Source organism: Somniosus microcephalus, chromosome 14, assembly GCF_052327205.1.
Source record: "Somniosus microcephalus isolate GS21.2 chromosome 14, FLI_Smic_1.0, whole genome shotgun sequence".
Lineage (NCBI taxonomy): Eukaryota > Metazoa > Chordata > Chondrichthyes > Squaliformes > Somniosidae > Somniosus > Somniosus microcephalus.
Genome location: NC_141000.1, coordinates 134253866 through 134276434, shown reverse-complemented (window position 1 = coordinate 134276434; position 22569 = coordinate 134253866). Strand labels below are relative to the sequence as shown.

Genomic DNA, 22569 nt, shown 5'->3' with positions numbered 1-22569 from the left:
CAGTACGATATATAAATATCTTACTCTCTCTATGGCTGTCTCAGGCCAGATACCACCTTTGCTTAAGAGGGGGTGATTTGCCCCAAGGCCTGTGCTAATGCCACCCTGCACCCGCACTAAAAGGCACATGACGGTGGTCTGGGGTGTCATAGAGCCATAACGGCACAGAAGGAGGCGGATAGTAACAGACTTCAGGAGGACATAGACAGACTGGTGAAATGGGCAGACACATGGCAGATGACATTTAGCCCACGAAGTGGGAAGTGATTTTGATAGGAAGAATGAGGAGAGGCAATATGAACTAAATGAACAATTTTAAAGGATCGCTGGAAGAGAGAGACTTGGGGATGTATGTACACAAATATTTGAAGGTGACAGGACAAGTTGGGAAGGCTGTTAAAAACGCATATGGGATCCTTGGCTTTAATAATAGAGGAATAGAGTACAAAAGCAAGGAAGTTATGCTTAGGCCTCAGTTGGAGTATTGTGACCAATTCTGGGCACCACACTTTCGGAAGGATGTCAAGGCCTTGGAGTGGATGCAGAGGAGATTTACTAGAATGGTACCAGGGATGAGGGACTTCAGTTATGTGGAGAGACTGGAGAAGCTGGGGTTATTCTCCTTAGAGCAGTGAAGGTTAGGAGGGGATTTGAGAGAGGTGTTCAAAATCATGAAGGGTTTAGTCAGAGTAAGTAAAGAGAAACGGTTTCCAATTGCGGAAGGGTCGGTAACCAGAGGGCACAGATTACGGTGACTGGCAAAAGAGCCAGAGGCAATACGAGAAAACATTTTTTTTTTTTTTTTTTACGCAGCGAGTTGTTGTGATCTGGAATGCACTGCCTGAAAGACCAGTGGAAGCAGATTCAATAGTAACTTTCAAAAGAGAATTGGATAAATACATGAAGGAAAAAAAGTATAGGGCTATGGGGAAAGAGCAGGAGAGTGGGATTAATTGGATAGCTCTACCAAAAGGCACAGGCACAATGGGCCGAATGGCCTTCTTCTGTGCTGTATCATTCTATGATTCTAACCCCACATCCCTAGTAACATCCTAGTGAAGCTACATTGCAATTATACCCTTTCCATAATGGGTTGCCTAATATTGCACACAACACTCCACACTTTAGGAAGGATGTCAAAGCCTTGGAGTGGATGCAGAAGAGATTTACTAGAATGGTACCAAGGATGAGGGACTTCAGTTATGTGGAGAGACTGGAGAAGCTGGGGTTATTCTCCTTAAAGCAGTCTATGTAAGCTCTTGTACAAGTTCAGCAACCTTGTTTTTGTATTCTACATAACACTAAGGATCCAGCTAGCCTATTTATGGCCTTATCTACTTGTGCTGCCACCTTTAATGACCTGTGTGTCTGCACACCAAGGTCTCTCTGCTCCTCTACTCCATTTAAAATGTTCCCATTTATGATGGAAATCCTTTTCCTATTCTAACAGTTGGTTAGCACACTCTCAGAGAGGGTTTGAATTCAGCCCATTTAAAGAAAGAAAGACTTGCATTTATATAGCACCTTTCACCACCACCAGACGTCTCAAAGTGCTTTACAGCCAATGAAGTACTTTTTGGCGTGTAGTCACTGTTGTAATGTAGGAAACGCGGCAGCCAATTTGTGCACAGCAAGGTCCCACAAACAGCAATGTGATCATGACCAGATAATCTGTTGATTGTTATGGTGATTGGGGGGTAAATATTGGCCAGGACACCGGGGGTAACTCCCCTGCTCTTCTTTGAAATAGTGCTTGGGATCTTTTACGTCCACCTGAGAGAGCAACGGGGCCTCGGTTTAACGTCTCATCCAAAAGACGCCACCTCCAACAGTGCAGCACTCCCTCAGCACTTTAGGATTTAGTTATCATTCTTTGCCAGTTTTGAGTGTTCCATGATGTGAACTTGGCCAATTCCAAATTGCTGTACAAGCTGCTGCTTGTACATTACCAGTAAATTAGTCTACCTAGGTGATATTATTACTTCCATTTACATTTTACTACATTGAACTGCATCTGCCACCTATGTGCCCACCCAGCCAGCCTACATAGGCTTCAATCGACCTGTAGAATTAGGTCGATCCACAGAGGCTTCAATTTTCCTTTATTATGGAGCAAATCTTTCATTTTGTCTCCCGTGTCCTGCGGTCTTTTACAGCCCTTGTCACAATTTGCTGTATCTCCCAATTTGGCACCATCAAATTTAAGCATTATTCCCTCAATTTTTAATTTATTCATTCTTGGAATATGGGCATCGCTGGCAAGGCCAGCATTTATTGCCCATCCCTAATTGCTAGCTTAGTATTTATTGTCCAGCCCTAGGAAGGTGGTGGTGAGCCGCCTTCTTGAACCGCTGCAGTCCGTGTGGTGAAGGTACTCCCACAGTGCTGTTAGGGAGGGAGTGCCAGGATTTTGACCCAGCGACAATGAAGGATCGGCGAGATACTTCTAAGTCAGGATGGTGTGTGACTTGGAGGGGAACTTGCAGGTGGTTCATTTCTATATATAGTAAATAAGAGTGGCCCCAACACAGGCCCCTGTGGAACCGCACTCATGACATCTTGCATGTAGTCCGGTGTTGCAGCCTCCCCAGGTTGGCACCTCATTTTTAGGTACGCCTGGTGCTGCTCCTGGCATGCTCTTCTACACTCCTTATTGAACCAGGGTTGGTCCCCTGGCTTGATGGTAATGGTAGAGTGAGGGATATGCCGGGCCATGAGGTTACAGATTGTGGTGGAGTACAATTCTGCTGCTGCTGATGGCCCACAGCACCTCATGGATGCCCAGTTTCGAGCTGCTAGATCTGTTCTGAATCTATCCCATTTAGCACGGTGGTAGTGCCACACGATGGAAGGTGTCCTCAGTGTGAAGATGGGACTTTGTCTCCACAATGACTGTGCGGCGGTCACTGCTACCAATGCTGTCATGGACAGATGCATCTGCAACATGTAGATTGGTGAGGACGAGGTCAAGTAGGTTTTTCCCCTCGTGTTGGTTCTCTCGCCACCTGTCGTAGGCCCAGCCTGGCAGTTATGTCCTTCAGGACTCGGCCAGCTCGGTCAGTAGTGGTGCTACCGAGCCACTCTTGGTGATGGACATTGAAGTCCCCCACCCAGAGTACATTCTGTGCCCTTGCTACTCTCAGTGCTTCTTCCAAATGGTGTTCAATATGGAGGAGTACTGATTCATCAGCTGAGGGAGGGCGGTAGGTGGTAATCAGCAGGAGTTTTCCTTGTCCATGCTTGACCTGAAGCCATGAGACTTCATGGGGTCCAGAGTCAATGTTGAGGACTCCCAGGACCACTCCTTCCTGACTGTATACCACCCCTGGTGGGTCTGTCCTGCCGGTGCGACAGGACATACCCAGGAGTGGTGATGGAGGAGTTTGGGACACTGGCTGAAAGGTATGATTCTGTGAGTATGACTATGTCAGGATGTTGCTTGACTAGTCTGTGGGACAGCTCTCCCAATTTATTTAATTAACTGAATTTAAATTCCCAGCTGCCTTGGTGGGATTTGAACTCACGTCTCAGGATCATTAGTCCAGGCCTCTGGATTACTAGCCCAATGACATTACCACTACGTTACCATTCCCTCAACCATCCCTGATTTTAATCGCTCAACCATTGGTGGCCGTGCCTTCAGCTGCAAGGCCCTAACCTCTCCGCCTCTCTTTCCTCCTTTAAGACGCTCCTTAAACCTACCTCTTTCATCTGCCCTAATTTCTCCTTATGTGGCTCTGTGTCAAATTTTGTTTTATAACACTCCTGTGAAGCGCCTTGGGATGTTTTACTACGTTAAAGGCGCTATGTAAATACAAGTTGTTGTTATTGCAATGACAAGGACCTTTCAGTAAAGCCACCACAGCACAGCGGAAAGATAATGGAATCTTTACTCAAAGATGTAATAGAAAAACATCTAGAAACCGTAATTAATAAAGAGTAGTCAGCACGGATTCCAAAAGGGAAGGTCATGTTTGACCAACCTCATTGAATTCTTTGAAGAAGTAACAGAAAGAGTAGACAAGGGTAATGCAGTAGATGTAATATATTTGGATTTTAAAAAGGCCTTCAATAAGGTACCGCATAGTAGACTCATAACTAAGTTCAGAGCATGTGGAGTCAGGGGACAGGTAGCAGAATGGATAGCAAGCTGGCTACAAAATAGAAAAAAGAGAGAATAGGGGCTAAGGGCAGCTACTCAGACTGGCAAAAGGTGGGAAGTGGTATTCCACAGAGATCGGTGCTGGGACTGCTGTTGTTCACAATTTACATAAATGATTTGGACTCGGGAATCGGATGTACAATTTAAAATTTGCAGACAACACCTAATTGAGAGGTGAAGTTAATCCAAAGGAAGTGTGCGACAAAATATAGGAAGACATTAATAAACTTGCAGAATGGGTGAGTAATTGGCAAATGAATGTCAATATAGACAAGTGTAAGGTGGCACATTTTGGTAGGAAATGTATTGAATAAGAAGAGTCTAAATGGGGTAGAGGAGCAAAGGGATCTAGGGGTAAAGATACACAAATCACTAAAAGTAACGACGCAGGTTAATAAGGCCATAAAAAAAGCAAACCAAGCACTGGGGTTCATTTTTAGAGGGATAGAATTGAAAAGCAGGGAAGTTATGTTAAGCTTGTATAGAAGCTTGGTTACACCACACTTGGGAGCACTGTGCACAGTTCTGGTCTCCATATTATAAAAAGGATATAGAGGCACTGGTGAAGGTGCAAAAAAGATTCACAAGGATAATACCAGAACTGAAAGGATATACTTATCAAGAAAGGCTGAACAGGCTGGGGGCTGAAAAGTCTGAGGGGTGACCTGATCGAGGTCTTTAGGATAATGAAGGGATTTGATGAGAAAGATGTAGAGAATATGTTTCCACTTGTTGGGGTATCAAAACCTAGGGATCATAAATATAAGATAGTCACTAATAAATCCAATAGGGAATTCAGGAGAAACTTCTTTACCCAGAGAGTGGTGAGAATGTGGAACTTGCTACCAACAATGAGTAGTTGAGGCAAATAGCATAAATACATTTAAGGGGAAGCTAGATAAGCACATGGGGGAGAAAGGAATATAAGGATATGCTGATAGGGTGAGATAAAGTGGGATTGTTGGAGGCTCATGTGAAGCATCAACACTGGCACAGAGCTGTTGGGCCAAATGGCTTATTTCTGTTCTTTAGATTCGATGCAACTCTATGTACCCATTTTATTGGCTTCAATTGGACTTTTTTTGCATTTCTCTTTAATCCTATGTTGTTAAAACAAGAAAGCAATTCCAAGGTAGCCTGTAAACAATCCAAAATGTAGTAACAGTGGCCAGTGGACATTGAGAGTACACAATACGACAGAACCACCCCCACAAGCCCGCTCCCAGCAACCATTAGATGGAGCCTGGAGTACATGACTGGCACACAGTGTGAATCGGATGGGAACTGAACAAATTCTCATCATTGATACTCAACTAGCCTCAATTCCTGTTCACATAACAGACAGCATCAGACAATCATCCCAAAGCATACGGACCAGAAAGTGACTGGAGAACAGTCTAACTGTCAATAACTCCTGGCTGCATCCAAACTAGCTCTAGGAGATATATGACTCTATTCCAAAATTAAAATCGGTTAACGTATCCGCACAAAGATTTCACAATTGTAATGCAAAATTGCTGAATATTCAGATTTCAACTGCAAACATGATTCTAATCAATTCCCTATTCTTTAGGGGAAGATGTAGAAAAACTTGTGTAAATTAAGCTAGATTTTATTCCCTTTCCAAAATCAAGATTAGTATAAGCAAACAGTCGGGACAGGATGCGATTGAGAAATTATACACAGTTCTATATAAAAACTGAAGTATTGAAAATATTTGCTTCCAAAAATACATGTGTATTATTACTCAGGAAACAAATCTAAATCTTTACCCAACCAGATGCTGCCAATACAAATCGCCAACAAAGGCTCCAGCCATTACTGTCACAGTTAAACAGTAAGAGGTTTACACCAACCTTTGAAATACGTTGTCTGTTCACAGCATAGCCCCACTCTGGGCTAGTGCATTCCAACCTCTTGGAAGTACTCGCACAATTCTATCTGGACTCTTACATTCAGTGGCAACAGCTGACTGCCCGCTACATGACAAGCCGAGTCCCCTTGGCTTCTCTCACAGGGAAGAACAATGAATGGTTGTATTAAAACACATTTACAACTTTGTAATGACTCTTTGATACGTACTTATTACACCCTGTGGCAAAATACTGTTGCCATGAGTAACTACTGTAATTAGAGTAAATGGCTAGAGTTATTGAAGAGGAGCAGTACATTGCAGGCGGGTTTGATGGGGCAGAGGAAGAGACAGATGCCAGCACTGATGTCCAATGGCAGCACTCACAGCCAGGACAAGCACAGCTTCTTAGGCTTTCCACGCTTGAATGCCAGGCATTGCCCCTTTCGTAATCTCAGTACTGTTCCGAAACATGGGCTCCCTGACACACCATTTACACTTGAATGTCAGGCATTGCCCCTTTCGTAATCTCAGTACTGTTCTGAAACATGGACTCCCTGACACACCATCTACACTTGCGACGTGTTAGTTTGAAACTACAGTCAGAGATAAACCCCTGTCCAACCTTGTAATGTTGCTGTAAAACGGTGGGGAACTTTACTGGCTCCTAGTTGGCCTCCTGCTGTTCTGAAACCACTTTGAGAGAATATAAAAGCACGACTGATAACTCCTGGAACTGCCACAATCCGCCTTCGGCATGAATGGGAAATCAAAGCTTCTCAGAGCAACTTTAGCAATAGAGGAGACGGAGCATTCCATTTACAATGAGGGGAGATAAAGAACGTCAACAAAAGGAGGACCAAAAGTGAAGCCATCAAAGGTAAGAGGCGGGAGAACCATGAAGAAACTATTGCTTTGAAGAATTGTAAGAAACAAGGAGCTGCATTGGTCGATTGAAAGGCACAGCAGAAAGGGGACAGAGGTTGTGTGAACTGACGGCATGCACACTGATGGAAGTTGATGAATTCAGATTGGAATCAACAAAGAGTGGGTCGGGGTGGACGATGAGTGAAAGAGGTTACTGATATGGAGAAGGAACCAAGTGGGACAGAGAAAAGAACCATGCATTATAGGAAAAGAGAGGATGAAACATCAGCAGCAGCACAGGCAGAGCCATTCAAAAGGGAACTGCTCATCCATGGACTGAGCTTTGCTGGGAGATGATTTTACGGATGCAAATTTTTAAAAAATGATTTGTTCCTGGGATGTGGGCGTCGCTGGCAAGGTCAGCATTTATTGCCCATCCCTAACTGACCTTGAGAAGGTGGTGGTGAGCTGCCTTCTTGAACTGCTGCAGTCCGTGTGGTGAAGGTGCTTCCACAGGCCTGTTAGGGAGGGAGTTCCAGGATTTTGACCCAGTGACGATGAAGCAACAGCAATATATTTCCAAGTCAGGATGGTGTGTGACTTGGAGGGGATGGTGTTCCCATGCGCCTGCTGCCCTTGTCCTTCTAGTTGGTAGAGGTCGCAGGTTTGGGAGGTGCTGTCAAAGAAGCCTTGGCAAGTTGCTGCAGTGCATCCCCCAGGATGTTGATGTTGGGGGATTCGGCGATGGTAATGCCGTTGAATGTCAAGGGGCAGTGCTTAGACTCTCTCTTGTTGGAGATGCCCATTGCCTGGCACTTGTGTGGCACAAATGTTACTTGCCACTTATCAGCCCAAACCTGAATGTCATCCAGATCTTGCTGCATACATGGACTGCTTCATTATCTGATGAGTTGCAAATGGAACTGATAACTGTGCAAACATCAGCGGACATCCCCACTTCTGACCTTATGATGAAGGGAAGGTCATTGATGAAGCAGCTGAAGCTGGTTGGGCCTAGGACACTGCCCTGAGGAACTCCTGCAGCGATGCCCTGGGGCTGATATGATTGACCTCCAACAACCACAACCATCTTTCTTTGTGCTAGGTATAACTCCAGCCAGTTTTCCCCCTGATTCCCATTGACTTCAATTTTACTGGGGCTCCTTGATGCCACACTCGGTCAAATGCTGCCTTGATGTCAAGGGCAGTCACTCTCACCTCCCCTCTGGAATTCAGCTCTTTTGTCCATGTTTAGAGCAAGGCTGTAATGAGGTCTGGAGCAGGGTGGTCTTGGCGGAATCCAAATTGAGCATCGGCGAGAAGGTTATTGGTGAGTAAATGCCACTCAAGTCCATACTCAATCATCAACAAAGCACTGTCAATGATACCTTCCATCACTTTGCTGATGATTGAGAGTAGACTGATGGGGCGGTAATTGGCCGGATTGGATTTGTCCTGCTTTTTGTGGACAGGACATACCTGGGCAGTTTTCCACACTGTCGGATAGATGCCAGTGTTGTAGCTGTACTGGAATAGCTTGGCTAGAGGCGCGGCTAGTTCTACAGCACAAGTCTTCAGCATGACAGCCGGGGTGTTGTCGGGGCCCATAGCCTTTGCTGTAGCCAGTGCGCTCAGCCGTTTCTTGATATCACGTGGGGTGAATCGAATTGGCTGAAGACTAGCTTCTGTGATGGTGGGGACCTCAGGAGGAGGCCGAGATGGATCATCCACTCGGCACTTCTGAAGATGGTTGCAAACGCTTCAGCCTTGTCTTTTGCACTCGCGTGCTGGGCACCGCCATCATTAAGCATGGGAATATTCATGGAGCCTCCTCCTCCCATTAGTTGTTTAATTGTCCACTACCATTCACGACTGGATGTGGCAAGGTTGCAGAGCTTTGATCTGATCCGTTGGTTGTGGAATCACTTAGCCATGTCTATAGCATGCTGCTTCCTGTGTTTAGCATGCATGTAGTCCTGTATTGCAGCTTCCCCAGGTTGGCTCCTCATTTTTAGGTACGCCTGGTGCTGCTCCTGGCATGTTCTTCTACACTCCTTATTGAACCAGGGTTGGTCCCCTGGCTTGATGGTAATGGTAGAGTGAGGGATATGCCGAGCCATGAGGTTACAGATTGTGGTGGAATACAATTCTGCTGCTGCTGATGGCTCACAGTGCCTCATGGATGCCCAGTTTTGAGCTGCTAGATATGCCTCACAGGCGGCAGCAGCGAGGGCAGCCCTGGGTGGAGTCTGAGCGCGGAGACCGAGGAGTTAAAGAGCGAGGAGCGAGAGCGGCCCAGACACACCGGCGGCAGTAGCGAGAGCGGCCCTGGGTGGAAACTGAGCGCGGAGACCGAGGAGTTAAAGAGCGAGGAGCGAGAGCGGCCCAGACACACCGGTGGCAGCAGCGAGAAGTAAAAAGTAATCGAAGTGTGACATCACCAGAAAGCAGGTAAATGACTGTTTGTTGAGTATTTCTCTCTTTCTCGCTTTTTTCCAAACTTAATTTTTGTGGTTTAAAGTTTCTAGGGTCTCTGTTGTGTCGCGGGGAGTGGTAGTAAACAAGGGCCCTTGATCATATCATTTAATTGTGGTGTAATTAGTGGTATTGATTTGATTTAATTTAATTTGAATTAATTAAAGGGTAATTCATGGAAGGACAGCTCGGCCCCGTGGCATGCTCTTCCTGCACTATGTGGGAAATCAGGGACACTTCCTGTGTCCCTGACGACCATGTGTGCGGGAAGTGTATCCAGCTGCAGCTACTGACAGACCGCATTGCAGCGCTGGAGCTGCGAATGAATACATACTGGAGCATTCGCGATGCTGAGGACATCGTGGATAGCACGTTTCGGGAGTTGGTCATACCACAGGTAAAGACTGCACAGGCAGGAAGGGAATGGGTAACCACCAGGCAGAATAGTAGGCGCAGGCAGGTAGTGCAGGGGTCCCCTGTGGCCATCCCCCTTTCAAACAGATATACCACTTTGGATATTGTTGAGGGAGATGACTTATCAGGGGAAGGCAGCAGCAGCCAACTTCCTGGCACCATGGGTGGTCCTGCTGCACAGGACGGGAGGAAAAAGAGCGGGAGAGCTGTAGTGACAGGGGATTCTATTGTAAGGGGAATAGATAGGCGTTTCTGCGGCCGCAAACGTGACTCCAGGATGGTATGTTGCCTCCATGGTGCAAGGGTCAAGGATGTCTCGGGGCAGCTGCAGGGCATTCTGGAGGGGGAGGGTGAACAGCCAGTTGTCGTGGTGCATATAGGTATGAACTACATAGGTAAAAAACGGGATGAGGTCCTAAAAGCTGAATATAGGGAGTTAGGAGGTAAATTTAAAAATAGGACCTCAAAGGTAGTAATCTCAGGACTGCTACCAGTGCCACATGCTAGTCATAGTAGAAATAGAAGGATATTTCAGATGAATACGTGGCTAAAGGAATGGTGCAAGGGGGAGGGATTCAAATTCCTGGGACATTGGAACCGGTTCTGGGGGAGGTGGGACCAGTACAAACTGGACGGTTTGCACCTGGGCGGGACCGGAACCGATGTCCTAGGGGAAGCGTTTGCTAGTGCTGTTGGGGAGGGTTTAAACTAAAATGGCAGGGGGTTGGGAACCTGTGCAAGGAGACAGAGGAAAGGGAAGCAAGGATAGAAACAAAAGACAGGAAGGAGAAAAGCAAAAGTGGAAGGCAGAGAAATCAAGGGTGTAAATCTAACAGGGCTACAGTAAATAAGAATTCTAAAAAGACTAAGAGTGTTAAAAAATCAAGCCTGAAGGCTTTGTGTCTTAATGCGAGGAGCATTCGTAATAAGGTGGATGAATTAGCTGCACAAATAGATGTAAACGAATATGATATAATTGGGATTACGGAGACATGGCTCCAGGGTGACCAAGGCTGGGAATTCAACATCCAGGGGTATTCAATATTCAGGAAGGACAGGAAAAAAGGAAAATGAGGTGGGGTAGCATTGCTGGTTAAAGAGGAGATTAACACAATAGTAAAGAAGGATATTAGCTCTGATGATGTGGAATCTGTATGGGCAGAGCTGAGAAATACCAAGGGGCAGAAAACATTTGTGGAAGTTGTATACAGACCCCCAAACAGTAATGCTGAGGTTGGGGATGGCATTAAATGAGAAATTAGAGACACGTGCAATAAGGGCACAGCGGTTATCATGGGTGACTTTAATCTACATATAGATTGGGCTAACCAAATTAGTAACAATACTGTGGAGGAGGAATTCCTAGAGTGTATACGGGATGGTTTCCTGGACCAATATGTCGAGGAACCAACTAGAGATCAGGCCATCTTAGACTGGGTGTTATGTAATGAGAAAGGATTAATTAGCAATCTTGTTGTGCGAGGCCTCTTGGGGCGGAGCGATCATAATATGATAGAATTCTTCATTAAAATGGAGAGTGAAGTAGTTGACTCAGAGACTAGGGTCCTGAATTTAATTAAAGGAAACTATGATGGTATGAGGCACGAGTTGGCTAGGATGGCTTGGGGAACGTTACTTAAAGGGTTGATGGTGGATAGGCAAAGGCAAACATTTAAAGATCGCATGGATGAACTACAGAATTTGTTCATCCATGTTTGGCATAAAAATAAAACAAAAAAGGTGACTCAGCCGTGGCTAACAAGGGAAGTGAGGGATAGCATAAGGTCCAAGGAGAGGACATATAATTTGGCCAGAAAAAGCAGTAAACCTGAGGATTGGGAGCAGTTTAGGATCCGGCAAAGGAGGACAAAGGGATGAATTAAGAGGGGGAAAATAGATTATGAGAGTAAGCTTGTAGGGAACATAAAAACTGACTGTAAAAGCTTCTATAGATATGTGAAGAGAAAAAGATTGGTGAAGTCAAGCGTAGGTCCCTTGCAGTCAGAATCAGGGGAATTTATAATGGGGAACAAAGAAATGACAGACCAACGAAATACATATTTTGGTTCTGTCTTCACAAAGGAGGACACAAATAACCTCCCAGAGATGTCAGGGGACATAGGGTCTAATGAGATGGAGGAATTGAATGAAATCAGTATTTGTAGGGAAATGGTGTTAGGGAAATTGACGGGATTGAAGGCCGATAAATCCCCAGGGCCTGATAATCTACATCCTAGGGTACTTAAGGAAGTGGCCCTAGAAATAGTAGATGCATTGCTGGTCATCTTCCAAAATTCTATAGACTCTGGAACAGTTTCCATGGATTGGAGGGTAGCTAATGTAACCCCACTATTTAAAAAGGATGGTAGAGAAAAAACGGGGAATTCTAGACCAGTAAGTCTGACATCGGTAATGGGGAAAATGCTAGAGTCCATTATAAAAGATGTAATAGCAGAGCACTTGGAAAACAGTGACAGGATCGGACAAAGTCAACATGGATTTACAAAAGGTAAATCATGCTTGACTAATCTACTGGAATTTTTTGAGGATGTAACTGGTAGAATAGATAAGGGAGAGTCAGTGGATGTGGTGTATTTGGACTTTCAGAAGGCTTTCGATAAGGTCCCGCGTAAGAGATTAGCGTGTAAAGTTAAAGCACATGGGATTGGGGGGTAAGGTACTGTCTTGGATAGAGAACTGGTTGGCAGACAGGAAGCACAGAGATGGAATAAACGGGTCTTTTTCCGAGTGGCAGGCAGTGACTAGTGGGGTACCGCAGGGATCGGTGCTAGGACCCCAGCTATTCACAATATATATATATAAATGATCTAGACAAGGGAACTAGATGTAATATCTCCAAGTTTGCAGACGACACAAAGCTGGGTGGGCGTGTGTGCTGTGAGGAGGATGCAGAGAAACTCCAGTACGATTTGGACAGGTTGGGCGATTGGGCAGAAGCATGGCAAATGCAGTATAATGTGGAAAAGTGCGAGGTTATCCACTTCGGTGGCAAAAACATGAAGACAGATTATTATCTGAACGGCAATAGATTGGGAAAAGGGGAAGTGCAACGAGACCTGGGTGTCCTTGTGCACCAGTCGCTGAAGGTAAGCATGCAGGTGCAGCAGGCGGTTAAGAAGGCAAATGATATGTTGGCCTTCATAGTGAGAGGATTTGAGTATAGGAGCAAGGATGTCTTGCTGCAGTTGTACAGGGCCTTGGTGAGACCACACCTTGAGTATTGTGTGCAGTTTTGGTTGCCTTATCTGAGGAAGGATGTTCTTGCCATGGAGAGAGTGCAGCGAAGATTCACCAGACTAATACCTGGGGTGGCAGGAGTGACGTATGAGGAGAGATTGGGTCGATTAGGCTTATATTCGCTAGTGTTTAGAAGAATGAGAGGGGATCTCATTGAAACTTATAAAATTCTAACAGGACTAGACAGACTAGATGCAGGAAGGATGTTCCTGATGGCGGGGGTGTCCAGAACCAGGGGTCACAGTCTAAGGATAAGGGGTAAGCCATTTAGGACTGAGATGAGGAGGAATTTCTTCACCCAGAGAGTGGTGAACCTGTGGAATTCTCTGCTACACAGGGCAGTTGAGGCCAATTCATTAAAAATATTCAAGAAGGAGTTGGATATATTTCTTGAGGCTAAAGGGATCAAGGGATATGGGGATGAAGCAGGGACAGGGTACTGAATTTGGATGATCAGCCATGATCTCATTAAATGGCGGAGCGGGCTCGAGGGGCCGAATGGCTCCTATCTTCTATGTTTCTATGCTCTGTTCTGAATCTATCCCATTTAGCACGGTGGTGGTGTCACACAACACAATGGAGGGTGTCCTCAGTGTGAAGACGGGACTTCCTCTACAAAAGGACTGTGCGGTGGTCACTGCTACCAATGCTATCATGGATGCGGGGAGGATGTTTCCACTGATGGGTGAGACTAGAACTAGGGGGCATAATCTTAGAATAAGGGGCTGCCCTTTCAAAACTGAGATGAGGAGAAACTTCTTCACTCAGAGGGTGGTAAATCTATGGAATTTGGTACCTCAAGAGAGCTGTGGAAGCCGCGACATTAAATAAATTTAAAACGGAGATAGACAGTTTCCTAGCTGATAAGGGAATTAGGGGTTACAGGGAGCGGGCAGGGAAGTGGACGTGAGTCTAGGTTCGGATCAGCCATGATCCTATTGAATGGCGGAGCAGGCCCGAGGGGCCGTATGGCCTACTCCTGCTTCTTATGTTCTTATGACAGATGCATCTGCGATGGGTAGTTTGGTCAGGACGAGGTCAAGTAGGTTTTTCCCCTCGTGTTGGTTCTCTCACCACCTGCTGCAGGCCCAGTCTGGCAGTTATGCCCTTCAGGACTCGGCCAGCTCAGTCAGTCGTGGTGCTACCGAGCCACTCCTGGTGATGGACTTTGAAGTTCCCCCACCCAGAGTACATTCTGTGCCCTTGCTACTCTCAGTGCTTGTTCCAAGTGTTGTTCAACATGGAGGAGTATTGATTCATCAGCTGAGGGTGGGCGGTAGGCAGAGTCAACATGGTTTTATGAAAGGGAAATCGTGTTTGAGAAATCTGTTAGAGTTTTTTTTGAAGATGTAACTAGTAGGATGGATAAGGGAGAACCAGTGGATGTAGTGTATTTGGATTTTCAAAAAGCATTCTATAAGGTGCCACACAAGAGGTTATTGCACAAAATTAAGACTCATGGTATTGGGGGTAATATATTAGCACAGATAGATTGAGGATTGGTTAATGGACAGAAAACAGAGTAGGCATAAATGGGACTTTTTCAGGTTGACAGGCTGTAACTAGCAGGGTGGCGCAAGGATCAGTGCTTGGGCCTCAGCTATTTATAATCTATATTAATGACTTCGATGAAGAGACTGAGTGTAACGTATCCAAGTTTGCTGATGATACAAAGTTAGATGGGAAAGTAAGCTGTGAGGAGGACACAAAGAGGCTGCAGAGAGGTATAGACAGGTTGACTGAGTGGGCAAGAACGGCAAATGGAATACAATGTGAGGAAGTGTGAAGTTATTCACTTTGGTAGGAAAAACAAAAAAGCAGAATATTTTTTGAATGGTGAGAGACTGGGAAATGTTTGCATTCAGAGGGACCTGGGTGTCCTTGTACATGAATCAAAGAAAATTAACATCCAGGTACAGCAAGCAATTAGGAAAACAAATGACATGTTAGCTTTTGTTACAATGGGAATTGGACCCCACAGTACAACCTGAAGGATCAAACCTTCTTCGCAAACAGTGGACAACCACCAACCGCCATTCCCCCACCGCCATTCCTCTTCCGAGACTGAGCGTTTTCACTCTCCTTCTGAGTCTCTTCTGGACTCTGCTGATACGGGAATTGAGGGCAGACCTACCGTACAGCCGGCAGACGCTCCTCGACATCGGGGCCGACTGCGTGCGGCTCACACTCGGCGACATCGATCTGCCTCCCGACATCGCCCGACCCCCCGGACCAGCGTGGCGTCCTTCCCCAGCCGGAAGTCGGCGCAGACCGCGCAGGGAACGCAAGCAGAAGCGGGGTAAGAGGGCTGGTATCCAAAACAGGCTGAAGAGGGCCCCACACAAACCCTCCCTCCCAAGTATTTTCCTGGCCAACGTCAGGTCACTAGAAAACAAAATGGATGAGATCAAACTTGATCTCTCCTCACAGAAAAGGACAAAGGAATGCTGCGCCATGATCTTCACAGAGACCTGGTTGAACAACGGCATCCCTGACACCACCATCCAACTAGAATGACGCACGGTCTTCCGCGCCGACAGAACTGCAGACTCCGGTAAGAGCAAGGGAGGCGGTTTGTGCATTTACACTAACAATACCTGGTGCACTAACACGGACATAATCGATAGATCCTGCTCGGCTGATTTGGAATTCCTCATGGTAAGGTGCAGACCCTTCTACCTGCCTCGGGAATTCACGGCTGTTATCATCACTGCAGTCTACATCCCACCACACGCTAATGCCAAACTAGCACTGAAGGACCTCTACAGGGCCATCAGCGAACAAACTGCGCACCCAGACGGAGCTTTTATCGTCGCGGGGGACTTCAATCACATAAACCTAAAAACTGTACTACCGAAATTCCACCAGAATGTTTCCTGCCCCACAAGAGGGGAGAACACACTGGATCAAGTCTACACGAGCATTGTAGACGCTTACAAGGCCATTCCCTGCCCCCACCTTGGGAAGTCTGAGCACCTCTCCCTGTTTCTAGCCCCGGCATACAAACCGCTCATCAAAAGAGTGAAAACATCAGTGAAAGTATGGCCAGAGGGGGCAGTCTCGGAGCTTCAGGATTGCTTCGAACGCACTGATTGGGGCATGTTTGCCCATAATGACATCGAGGAATACGCATCCACAGTGCTATTCTACATTAACAGTTGCGTCGAGGTCGTCACGACCCATAAAAATATCAGGACATACCTCAACCAGAAACCCTGGATGAACGGAGAGGTCCGCTCGCTGTTGAAAGCACGCGACGCAGCATTTAAATCTGGCGACGCGGTTGCTTACAGTGCAGCTAGGACCAACCTAAAAAAGGGTATCAGGACTGCCAAAAGGAAACAGACACTGCGGATAGAGGATCATTTCCACAACAACTCGGACCCCCGGCGCATGTGGCAAGGCATCCAGTCCATCACTGACTACAAGGGCAAAAACACCAGCCCCCCGGTTAGCGATGCCTCCCTTCCGGAGGAGCTTAACAACTTCTACGCTCGCTTCGACAGGGACAACAGGGAGCCGGCTACCAAAGCCTTGCCACCCCCGGAAGACCAGGTGCTCACTCTGTCGACCTCCGACGTAAGGGGTGTTCTACGCGGAGTGAACACACGAAAGGCTGCTGGACCGGATAGCATCCCTGGACGGGTACTCAAGGAATGTGCTGATCAGCTGGCTGATGTCTTCACCGCCATCTTCAATCTGTCATTGGCCCAGGCAGTAGTCCCTACATGCTTCAAGACCGCTACCATTATTCCTGTGCCAAAACAAACGGCTGTGACGTGCCTGAACGACTATCGACCTGTCGCACTCACACCCATCATAATGAAGTGTTTCGAGAGACTGGTCCTGGCTCACATCAAAGCCAGTGTTCCCGCCTCTCTTGACCAACACCAGTTTGCCTATCATGCAAACAGATCAACGGAGGATGCAATCACAACTGCTCTACACTCTGCACTGAATCACTTAGACGGTAAAGAGACCTACATCAGAATGCTGTTCATAGACTACAGCTCAGCATTCAACACTATCGTCCCCAACAAGCTGGCCACCAAACTCCACACTCTTGGCCTGAACACTTCCCTCTGCAACTGGACCCTGGACTTCCTAACAAACAGACCCCAGTCTGTCAAATTAGGTAACCACACCTCCCCCCCCCCCCTGACCCTGAACACGGGGGCCCCACAAGGATGTGTGCTGAGCCCCCTCCTCTACTCCCTCTTCACCCACGACTGTGTGGCTGTTCATGGTTCCAACACCATTATCAAGTTTGCGGATGATACCACGGTAGTAGGCCAGATCACCAACAACGATGAGTCAGCCTACAGGGAGGCGGTCCAGCATCTCGTGAAGTGGTGTGCCGATAACAACCTGGCCCTTAACATCAAGAAAACCAAAGAAATCATTGTGGACTTCAGGAAGTCTAAAGGCGGAAGTCACACCCCCATCCACATCCATGGGGCTGTGGTGGAAAGGGTGGACAGCTTTAAGTTCCTCGGAGTCCACATCACGGAAGACCTCTCCTGGTCCCTCAACACCTCCTCTCTGGTGAAGTTGGCCCAGCAGCGCCTATATTTCCTAAGGAGCCTGAAGGGATGTAACCTGTCACCTCTGATCCTAACTTTTACTGCTGCACAATAGAGAGCATCCTGACGAACTGTATCACAGTATGGTATGGCAGCTGTAGCTACTATGACCGGAAAGCCCTGCGGCGGGTAGTCAAAACTGCCCAACGCATTACCGGCACCCGGCTACCGACCAGAGAGCACATATACCAGAAAGGCTGTTTACGGAGGTCACGGTCCATCATCAAAGACCCTACCCACCCCAGCCACAGTCTATTCGCCCTCCTGCCATCTGGGAGACGCTACAGATGCATTCGCACCCGAACGACCAGATTTAGGAACAGCTTCTTTCCCAGGGCTGTCATCCTACTGAACTCCACAAATAAACTCTAAAGCCTGCACATCTGCCAATGCACTTTATTATGGTTTTTATGTTAATGTATTACAAGCCAAATGTATGTTGAATGTTTAAATGTCTTAATCTAAATGTACACTCTCGGGAGCCGCAAGCCTACATTTCGTTGTACTGCACTTGTGCACTAACAATGACAATAAAAGTTGATTTGATTTGATTTGATGGTAGATGGAAGATTAAAGCATCCCCATCATGCAACTGTGGAACTCCAAATCAGACCCTGGAGCACATCATTGAGCATTGCCCTCAGAGGAAATTGGCAGGCAGCCTACAAGATATTCACACTGTTACACCAGAAGCTTTGGCCTGGATATCTGACTTAGATATTGACATTTGATTTGCTTTGCTACGACCATACGAAAGAAGAAGAAGGGGGGCATTGGTGAGGCCATACCTGGAGTACTGTGTACAGTTCTGGTCTCCTTACCTAATGAAAGACATACTTGCCTTAGAGGGAGTGCAGCGAAGGTTCACTAGACTAGTTCCTGGGATGAGGGGATTGCCCTATGAGGAGAGATTGAGTAGACTAGGCCTATATTCCTCAGAGCTTAGAAGAATGAGAGGTGATCTAATTGAAAGAAATAAAATTATTAAGGGGCTTGACAGGGTTAATGCTGGGAAAATGTTTCCCCTGGCTGGGGAATCTAGAACACGGGGTCACAGTCACAGAATAAGGGGTCGGCCATTTAGGACCTGAGACAGGGAGAAATTTCTTCACTGTGTATCTTTGGAATTCTCTACCCCAGAGAGCTATGGATGCTCAGTCATTGAGTATATTCAAGACAGAGTTCGATAAATATTTGGGAACGAAGGGAATTGAGGGATATGGGGATAGTGCAGGAAGGTGGAGTTGAGGTAGAAGATCAGCCATGATCTTGCTGAATGGCGGAGCAGGCTCGAAGGGCCAAATGACCTATTCCAGCTCCTATTTCTTATGTTCTCGGTGGGTGGTAATCAGCAGGTTTACTTGCCCATGCTTCACCTGAAGCCATGAGACTTCATGGGGTAAAGAGTTAATATTGAGTATTCCCAGGGCCACTCCCTCACGACTGTATAGCACTGTGCCGCCACCCCTGGTGGGTCTGTCCTGCTGGTGGGACAGGACATACCCAGGGATGGTGATGGAGGAGTCTTCGACATCGGTTGAAAGGTATGATTCTGTGAGTATGACTATGTCAGGCTGTTGCTTGACTAGTCTGTGGGACAGCTCTCCCAATTTTGGCACAAGTCCCCAGATGTTGGCGACGAGAACTTTGCAGGGTCGACTGGGCTGGGCGTGCCATTGTCGTGGCCGAAGCCGGTGCCTAGGTCGATGCCGGGTGGTCCGTCCGATTTTATTCTTATTATTATTGTTTTTTGTAGCGGTTTGGTACAATTGAGTGGCTTGCGAGGCCATTGCAGAGGGCAGTTAAGAGTCAACCACATTGCTGTGAGTCTAGAGTCACATATAGGTCAGACCAGGTATGGACGGAAGATTTCCAGATGTGTTTTTACGACAATCCAGTAGTTTCATGGTCACCATGACCGACACTAGCTTTTTATTCCAAATTTATTTACTCAACGGAGTTTAAATTCCCCAGCTGCCGTGGTGGGATTTGAAATCACATCTCTGGATCATTAGTCCAGGCCTCTGGATTACTAGTCCAGTAACGTAACCACTATGCTACCGTACCTGGGGACCTGCCAAAATACTGGCAGCAGCCTCGCCCACCAGCTGTACTTACAGGGCAACCACGGGCACACTGCCCACAACTATCTAACCATCGTGAGCCCGTACCCACTATTTCCCAATATTGCTGGCCAACGGCAGAGGCTTCCACTGGTAGAGCATATTGTAGAATTAGCCCCTTTGTAACGACAGCTTGTTTAGGATGGCACAGTGCCAGACCCTGGAATTAATACAAGTTAAACACAACAGTAGAAGTACTTAAACTCTTGCAGCTTACACTTGCATTTCAGAGAAAACGTACCTCTGCTAAAATTTGATTTGAAATAATCCAATGAAACTTCATTTGCCTCCATTTTAAATCAAATAGTCAGATGGTCTGATCTTATTGGTTATTGTCTGAAGCTTGACTTCCATTTCACATAATTCCCAATGATGGTGAATTTCAAAGTGCATCAAGTTTATAAGGAACTAAAAACGGCAGAGTGTGGTAGGCAGGTATCGGTTCTTGGCTTTAGAAGTTGAATATTTTTGACTAGGCAGTCACAGAAACAGAAAAATTGTAATGGATAAAATGGTTGGCTTGAGCCAGACAAACCTCCAAGGCCAGAGGGTTCCCACCTGAGGATATCAACAAAATAGGCAATGAAACCCCTCTGCTTTCCCCCACTCAAAGTATAATTATTACTTTTATTTTTAACCAGTTTCCCCCATTCCACCATCTTATCAATATCTCCTTGTAGCTTCCTCAGAATTATTTACTCCGCCTCCTATTTTAGTATAGTTTAATTTGGACCCCACTTCCTCTATCCCCATATCCAAATCATCAATGTACACAGTGATCGGATGCGGTCCCAGGACTGAACCCTATGGGTTCTGCTTCAAGGTGTACTAACCCTCAAATAGATTGTGGAGAACAGTAAACTTCATAATCATAGAAATTTACAGCACAGAAGGAGGCCATTCGGCCCATCGTGTCCATGCCGGCCGAAAAAGAGCTATCCAGCCTAATCCCACTTTCCAGCTCTTGGTCCGTAGCCCTGTAGGTTACGGCACTTCAAGTGCATATCCAAGTACTTTTTAAATGTGGTGAGGGTCTCTGCCTCTCTCACCCTTTCAGGCAGTGAGTTCCAGACCCCCACCAGCCTCTGGGTGAAAAAAAGTTCTCCTCAACTCCCCTCTAATCCCTCCACCAGCACCCTGTGTTACTGACTGTATCTCTACTGATGTTAATCCAGCTCCCTCACACTGTCACTCAGTAACCCCTTTCCCCCCAGCACCCTGTGTTACTGCCTGTATCTCTACTGATGTTAATCCAGCTCCCTCACACTGTCACTCAGTAACCCCTTTCCCCCAGCGCCCTGTGTTACTGCCTGTATCTCTACTGATGTTAATCCAGCTCCCTCACACTGTCACTCAGTAACCCCTCTCCCCCAGCGCCCTGTGTTACTGACTGTATCTCTACTGATGTTAATCCAGCACTCTCACACTGTCACTCAGTAACCCCTCTCCCCCAGCACCCTGTGTTACTGACTGTATCTCTACTGATGTTAATCCAGCTCCCTCACACTGTCACTCAGTAACACCTCTCCCCCAGCGCCCTGTGTTACTGCCTGTATCTCTATTGATGTTAATCCAGCTCCCTCACACTGTCACTCAGTAACCCTCTCCCCCAGTGCCCTGCGTTACTGACTGTATCTCTACTGATGTTAATCCAGCTCCTTCACACTTTCACTCAGTAACCCCTTTCCCCCAGCGCCCTGTGTTACTGACTGTATCTCTACTGATGTTAATCCAGCTCCCTCACACTGTCACTCAGTAACCCCTCTCTCCAGCGCCGTGTTACTGACTATCTCTACTGATGTTAATCCAGCTCCCTCACACTGTCCCTCAGAGCCATTGCTGGCTGTATCCTGCTCCCTGGCACTCGGGCTCAGTAATTCCTCCCACCTAGTTTCAGTTGATGAGATACTAAGGGTAATATCTGTGAGCCTCTGCTGCATTCCCTCGTTGGACACGAGTGTGGATTGGAGATAACGCTACAACACTATCATTCTGATTTGCAACCCAAGCTCTCCACAAATGGCAATCAGTCCCATTAATGAAGCCTCACAAAATTATTCTAGTCTTCATTTAAAGTTAATATTACACCAACAGAGCAATAAAGCATTGCAATCCAGCTGTTACCGGCTGCTCCTCCTGGTAGGAATCGAGGGTAATTGGCTGCGTTGCCATCATGGTTCCAAGGCAAGCTGGGGCAATGTTTGCATCATGAGGAAGGAAGGAAGGCGATGACCCTGAAAAGTACAGAAGGGAAGTTAAGGAGGGGGTAGTTTGAGAGACATCTCAGTTTCTGCACTTTTCCTTTTTATCTTCTGTGACAACCACCATATTCTGACCAAGACACAAAGCATGAATCCTGTAACTGGCTGCTTCAAGGTACAGCTGTACACCCTGGGGTGGGCCAGCGCTGACATTCCATCTATCGCCATGAGTACTTCCTAGGATGCAGATTGTGGTACAAATCAGAAACTGGGTGTTAACCGCATTCCCGCCCGCTCTGTGGCACAGTACACTGGTGCTTGGAAACACTAAATCAGCAGGCACTGGGGGGGGCGGGGGGGGCACAGAGTGGGCATATGATGCTAACTATTCCTAATTTACAATAATGACAATGTGAGGAGGCACAGTTTATTAGGAAGGTTTACACATTGCTGTGGGGAAGGAACTGGCACAGATTCTGGAAGAGAGATAAGGTAAAACATTAATGCTGGTAATTTGTTACAAGGCACCATAGAATAAAATGGAGGGGTTGTACTGCTGCGGAGGTAATGCCAAGGTTAGTGCCAAGGTCTCAGCTGTAATCACTGTCACACACTGGGACTTACAGTGGGGACA

At 46.7% G+C, this 22569-nt stretch overlaps 1 protein-coding gene across 1 annotated transcript in view; it reads right to left on the bottom strand.

The window, feature by feature from the left end:
* Positions 1 to 22150, bottom strand: part of pknox1.1 (pbx/knotted 1 homeobox 1.1) — an 84371-nt gene extending 62221 nt beyond the window's left edge. The window contains exon 1 of the mRNA XM_086007345.1: positions 21859 to 22150. Coding sequence (XP_085863471.1) covers positions 21859 to 21909 — 51 coding nt within the window. The 5' untranslated portion in view covers positions 21910 to 22150. The remainder of the gene's footprint in view (positions 1 to 21858) is intronic.
* Positions 22151 to 22569: the final 419 nt, after the last annotated feature.